The sequence below is a fragment of the Pollachius pollachius genome, assembly GCF_949987615.1.
Source record: "Pollachius pollachius genome assembly, chromosome: 17".
NCBI classification, from domain to species: Eukaryota; Metazoa; Chordata; class Actinopteri; order Gadiformes; family Gadidae; genus Pollachius; species Pollachius pollachius.
In genome coordinates this window covers 6,619,557-6,627,056 of record NC_136950.1, presented here as the reverse complement: position 1 = coordinate 6,627,056, position 7,500 = coordinate 6,619,557, and the positions used below count along the sequence as shown (strand labels likewise).

The 7,500-nt window shown below is 42.9% G+C and overlaps 1 protein-coding gene across 1 annotated transcript in view; it reads right to left on the bottom strand.

The window, feature by feature from the left end:
* The window catches only part of cnksr2a (connector enhancer of kinase suppressor of Ras 2a), a gene marked incomplete at its 5' end in the record, with an annotated part of 40,063 nt that overhangs the window by 25,647 nt on the left and 6,916 nt on the right, over nucleotides 1-7,500 (bottom strand). The window contains 2 exon segments of the mRNA XM_079754599.1: nucleotides 2,995-3,197; nucleotides 4,913-5,076. Of these exon segments, the coding sequence (XP_079610725.1) occupies nucleotides 2,995-3,197; nucleotides 4,913-5,076 (367 nt within the window).

Here is a 7,500-nt window from a genome sequence, read left to right as displayed (position 1 = left end):
GATATATATATATATATATATATAGATATAGATATAGATATAGATATAGATATATATAGAGAGAGAGAGAGAGAGAGAGAGAGAGAGAGAGAGAGATCACCTGCTCTGATAGTTCTCAGACTCAATTTGCAAATCATTTTGGAAAAAAATATGTTGTGATAGGGAAGAAAAACATGATGTAATGTGGCCAATTTCAACACATTTTTGCGCTAGTTAACACACTCAGCTGTAGATGAAGTTACCTTGATTACACACGAACATAGTTTTCTTTCAAAAATGTATTACATACATTATTGACTATGTAAATAACACACCTGGGGAGTTCAACCAACAAGGTGGAGAATAACATTTTATTTTCTTGTCGACTTCTAGTAAGTTTGGTAAGTTCTCTGCTTTTGACAACTTTATCACCAAGTTATTATTTATTATTATCGATTATGTATAGTTTATGTAAATCACTATGCAGATTGTGTGTGTGTGTGTGTGTGTGTGTGTGTGTGTGTGTGTGTGTGTGTGTGTGTGTGTGCTTGTGTGTGTGTGTAAGATGCACACAGATGCTTTTTGGATTATAATTTATAATTAATTGTTGCCCATTCAGATCTTCTCAGAAGACCAGAAGTGAAACCAACGGGAAAACAGATACACAAACCAACACATGTTAAATCAATACACAAACACAAACGCAGGCAGTTGAACACAAACACACAACACACACACACACGCACCCCTACGCGCACCTACATACACACCCACCCACATGCACACATGCACACATACACACACACACACACACACACACACAGGCTGTCAAACATAGTCGACTGTCCTAAAGACCTAGATCCAAATACAGCCACTGCCCCAAGCCCAACGTGTGTGTGTGTGTGTGTGTGTGTGTGTGTGTGTGTGTGTGTGTGTGTGTGTGTGTGCCAGTTTGTGTGTCAGTGTGTGTATGTGTGTGTTAGTTAATTGGGTCAGTATTGAGGCTGCTATATATAAACATATTATTATATAATATGATATTAATTAGATATACATATTCAAATTATGTTTATAAATTATATCTAAACATGAAGGAAGGACCTCAGGTCAAACAGCCTGTTGTGATGCATCGGACTGAAACTATAGAGCCAGTACTCTTTATTACAGCATTTAATACTGTAATAATATAAAACACATATGCATACAGTAAATACTAGTATTATCTCATAGTTTTATAGTACTCATATATTATTAAAGTAGTTACTACTGGGATTATATATAATACATACTCAGATAATAAATATTTGTATAGTACTTTAGTACATACTCACGTACATACTCAAATAACAGTAGCACATAATCAAATAATAATATAGTACCATAGTACTCATATAGCGCCTACTCATATAGTTGATAGTTTATAGCATTATCATGGGATAGTACCTATACACATAGTATAATTTGTAGTAAAGTGTACCTATAGTATATGCTCAGAGAGATAACCCGAATGAAACACACAAACACACACAAACGCACACAAAAACACACGCGGATAGATTCCCGCCATGCAATATCCCAACATGATCCAAACCGACTGGATCCTGAACGGTCTGAGTTTACGTGTGCAGTTCGATCTAAGCAACAGGTGTTCACTACATCTGCTCACAGCATGCGGAGGAGGAAAGGTGCGGGGGGACTAAGAGAGAGAGTGGGATTTACGGACACGACGGAGAGGACGGCCCGTTGGAAGAGAGAAGGAGCAGCACATGCAGCATGTAGCCCTGTGTGTGAACCCGGGCTCGTAACCCCCAGGGGGAAAGGAACCCGGGTCACTAACGAGGTATATACCCTACGTTGTTAGCACACTAACGGGTTGGGCCTACAAGAGTGTGTTGTTATGAAGTGAAAGAGAGAGAGGGGGGAGGGGGGCTGATGGGAGATTTCTGCCTAGACGAGAGCGAGTATTTGCCAGCAGTCAGCACAGCTTGTCATCTGCGCCCCTGATGAGACACGGATCAAATCATTACCATTTTCATACTTTGGTGTCAAAAAACGACGCCGGATTTGAGACTTTGAATGTCTTTGCGATATTACAGCTCTCTGTGATTGTGCGGCGGCCATGTTGTCAGCCATTAGCGATAATAACATGCAAATAGGATTCTTCTCGCACAGCGAGAAATTGTGCGTGTTAGTTTGAAAAGAAGAGGCGAGCGTGGAGGGATGAGGACGCACAGTGTGTTTGGAGCAACTCAGCTGACAATAGAAACCATATACATTAACCCTAACCCTAACCCTATTCCAGCATTAAGAGGGAACATTACTTTGGAGAGAAAATAACAACAGCCTATGAAGAAAGACGCATGGCTGGCCCACCAGGTTCTGTGGGACGCATAGACATGGGATATGAGTCCTGTTTGGTGGTTTCAAACCCCATGGAACCAAGAATAACCTGTGACGGAAGACCACTTTCATTCCTGTATATTACATTCAGATCCTGAACGGGAAATCCTGTGAAGCAGAGGTTTCAGAGGAAGGTACTTCATAAGGTGGCCAGAGCATCCTGACCAATCACGACGCTGCTGGAACGGAGGCAGCGGGCACTCCTGTGGGGTGCTTCTATATTTATCAGTGTGCATGCGTGTGTGTGTGTTTGTGTGTGTGCATATGTATTCTAGTTTGTGTGTGTGTGTGTGTTTATGTGCAACTATTTGTATCTGTGTGAGCGTGTGCGTGTTTTTAAGTGTGATTATGTGCAAGTACTGTATGTGAAGTGTGTATATATGTATGTATGTGTGTGCGTTTTCTGTAAATGTGAGTGTGTGTGTGTGTGCGTTAAACGTGTGAGTGTATGTGTGTATGTGCGCATGCCTATGTGCGTGTGTGTCGTGTTTGTGTGTGTGTGTATGCACTGTATCAATGTATGTGTGTGTGTGTGTGTGTGTGTGTGTGTGTGTGTGTGTGTGTGTGTGTGTGTGTGTGTGTTTGTGTGTTTGTGTATATCATCGTGTGTGTTACCTGTCCAGCCAGGCCAGCAGGCTCTTGGCAGCGGTGATAAGGTCAACCACAGAGGTCAAAAGGTCATTCGGTAGGCGATGGGAGGTTCTGCTCTCTGATTGGCTGCTGCGGCGGCGGCCGGAGATGAAGTTCTGGAGGTTCTTGGCCGAGGCGCCGAGCTTGTGGGCCAGAGTCCTCACGCTCTCTGTCTCCAGACCCGAGTTCTACACACACACGCACGCATGTGCACACATATGCAGATACACACAGCTTAACTTGAAGATCTCATCTGGGATCATTCTTCTGTACCAGGGCTGTGATGATAAGGACATCAGACCCAATCCTACCATGTGTTCTGTATTTCTTTGTATAAATTTGTATTTATCTTTTGGGAAGATATACATATAACTGTCCTGTACTTTATGCTAATCACCCATCTGGGAGTGAAAAGACACAGCGTATGTCATTGGATCTATTTTTATCACCCCACAACCTCAAAGTCATCAAGCCACAGGAAAACACAGCTTCAGGAATAGGGTCTCAGCTGAACAAATTACCAACAAATGATTAAATGAACGCAGAGCGACTGATTAGAAAATGAATGGGAAGTAATTAAAGGAGCAACTCCTCCACCACTAAATCACACCACTCGGCTGATTGGTTGAGAGTTATCAGGTGTTCACCAATCACCGTCCACTGATGACCAATAAACATCTGCATGCTTCAAATGAACAGGGTTGTCTTTATAAATCTTGATGAACTCAACTGATGACGGGAATAATATTTCCAATGGTTTCAAAGCCTCTCCTCCCCCTTTACAGGCCCCTGTTGGCCTCTGATCCGGAGTCATTCATGCTGGCTTCACTCTTAGCACTGTGTCGTGTGGAGGAGACGCAGGATATAATGAGGGTCCAATGTACACCATGACCTGGCATCATTTGTCACTTCCAATCAGGTTCAGCCTTTTCCTGTTTGATCCGTAAGACAGGAACATTTTGGATGTGTTTATATGTTTACTGGTGTACAACTCCCTTCACACTTCCTTTCCAATCCCCAGAGAGTCTGTAAGGACCAAACAGGATAACTGATACAGGCTCTGGTTGCAGTTTACTTTCACGCTTGGTCAAGCGGTTTGCAACGAAAACAATTTTCCCTCAAGAATATAAGACCTTTGGTAATCATTTTGGCGACCATTTTGGCTCCTTTGTCGAGGGGACATACACCAACTGATGGACAAACCCCAAAAATGTACAGACAATTACACACTTAGTCCTGTCCAGCATGGCCTCACCAAGGCCAACGTCAGGGGTCCGATTCCAACTGGCCAGGCCAATACTAAGCATGTACACACTATAATTACACACATTATACATATATGTTTATATATGGATGCCTGACACATTGAGGACAGGCATCCATCAAATGACACTTGGTTTTGATTGTACACACACACACACACACACACACACACACACACAAACAGACAGACTGACTATTGTGAAGAGCATATTGACGGCCTCACATGCTCTCACAACCACACACACAAACACAAAAGCAACAGACGGGAAACCCACTCGCATAGATACAAATAACAGTCTAACAAATACACAAGAGAGAGAGAGAGAGAGAGAGAGAGAGAGAGAGAGAGAGAGAGAGAGAGGCTAGACCTTAGACATGTAGATACATATATATATTTATTAATATATGTATACGTCTATATATATGGAGCCATCAGAGCACTCTATCAGTGAATGGGTCTGCACGTACATGCGCACAAACACACACACACACACACGCACACGCACACACACATACAAACACACATACACGCACAAACACACACACACACGCACACGCACACACACACATACAAACACACATACACGCACAAACACACACACACACACACACACACACACACACGCACAGGGGGACTGACCAGGGCACAGAGCAGGTCCACGGCCTCCAGGATGAGCTCCTGGTGTCCGATGCGGGACACGCCCAGCTCCTCCAGCTCCCCGTGGCTGATCCTCAGCAGCCGCTCGCCACACACGCCGCCGCGCTCAAACACACACACGTACTGCTGCAGGCAGTCGTCCAGACCTGCAACACACACACACACACAGAGACATGAACACACGTACACACACATAGAGAAATGAACACACATACACACACGTAGAAACAGAACCACAAACACACACACAGAGAGACATGAACACACATACACACACATAGAGAAATGAACACACATACACACACGTAGAAACAGAACCACAAACACACACACAGAGAGACATGAACACACATACACACACACATAGAGAATGAACACACATACACACACACAGAGAGACATGAACACACATACACACACGTAGAAACAGAACCACAAACACACACACACACAGAGACATGAACATACATACACATGTATAGAAACAACCACAAACACACACACACAGACATGAACACACGTACACACACACAGAAACAGAACCACAAACACACAGATATGAACGCATAGACACACGTATAGAAACAGATCCACAAAGCCAACACACACAAACATGAACCCATGTACACACACACAGACATGAACATACACACACACACACACATAAACATAACCACAAACACACAGATATGAATGCATAGACACACGTATAGAAACAGATCCACAAACACACACACACACAAACATGAACATACGTAAACACACACACACACACACACACATATAAACATAACCACAAACACACACACACAGACATGAACATACACACACACACACACACATAAACATAACCACAAACACACACACACAAAAATTAACACACACAAAAAACAAAATCAAACACACACAAACATAGAAACTTAACCAAAAACACACACACACATACACAGAAAATGTAACAGGTTTAGAAACACACATGAACTGCTACAGTTCATACACAACTGCAATGTACACACCAGAGATGGAAATTAACTTTTTTGCCCACCAGCCACTGTGGCTGGTAGATTTAAAAATCTACCAGCCACTCATCTTTTTTACCACCCACTTTTTATACGCTATATATTTTCACCGGGTCAATGATGGATTTAATATGGACACAAACGACTAAACATTGGATCTTTGTATGGATTTATATGCACGTTACGGGATGAATTGATAAGCTCCTGTAAGGGCTACGATGGCACAGATGACAGCTGATTGGGAACGGAACAACAGCAAAGTGAGGAACCCCGACTTTTTTACTGTTCAATTATTAATGTTGTTTTTGAACGAGTATTGGAATACTCGCTCGGAATATCCAACAAGTATTCGAAGCCTGTAAAATGGTATTCGGGACAGCCCTACCTCTTAGCACACACACTTGACATCTGTTTTGACCAGGCTGACAGAAAGCAGCTGTTTGCCAAACAAGTGAGCAGAGCTCTAAGGTTACCCAACATTCTAGTTTTTCGACGGCAACAAACTATTGCATTAGGCCTAATAGAAAATAAAAAATTAACTTACGTGCAGTGCCATTCGAAGTCTTGAAATGGCCTTCCCTTTTTGGCAATTGCGTGTGCATTTCGAACTAACTTCTATCAAGCTGGGCTGTTTTGAGGCTAACGAGCGTCCTCATCGCTGTCGTGGTTTCGGGCGCTGATTTTCCCTTGGCAATTTTCAAACCGCAAGGCGACTTTTTGAGGACTCGTGGTCCTTCACGGCTTCCAATTTTAGGTTTTGTGTCCCACTCACAAAACTATTGGACCTGTGGCCATCCGAAGCATGTTTACGACAGAGAGCACAGAACATTGTCTGGCTGGTCCCGTCAAACACCAGCCGGTCACGGTGTGACTGTGACAGTGACAGTGTGACACTACTATTACAGTAGTAAATAATAGTAATAGTCAATTATTACTATTACTATTACTGTCCGATGTTCGCCATCTCTTATTAAAACAACGCTTCTTTTTGGGGATGACATCCGCCATCTGTACCTGGCCTACACTCTCCTCAGCTGTTCTCTTTCCTCTGGTGAGGAAACGCAACATTGCTTTCTCTAGTAGTTCTTTCTTTATATGACAATAATTAGCCTAGCATACTATACCGAATGTTGATACCGGCATATTATCTCTATGGTTACCGGTTTATTATCCCGGATGTTTACAGTCGCTGTTCAGCAAAAGAGGCGTAGAAGAAGAAGGGGGCCGGATGTTGACAGTAATGGTTGTGGAACTGTGCAGCGCCGTATGACGAATGTATTAAATATGCAAATTTGATCGGACCTGACTAAAAACTATTACCCAACACAGTAGTGACAGAAGTGACACAATTCACCCGCCACCATACAAATCCACCCGCAAATGGCGTGTGGCGGGTGTTAATTTCCATCCCTGGTACACACATAGAGATAGACACAGAAACACACGCAAACATTGAGATAATACACACAGAAATGCACACACACATAGAGACAACACACACACACACACACACACTAACATAGAAGTACTTCTGCTGACAGTTATGACACA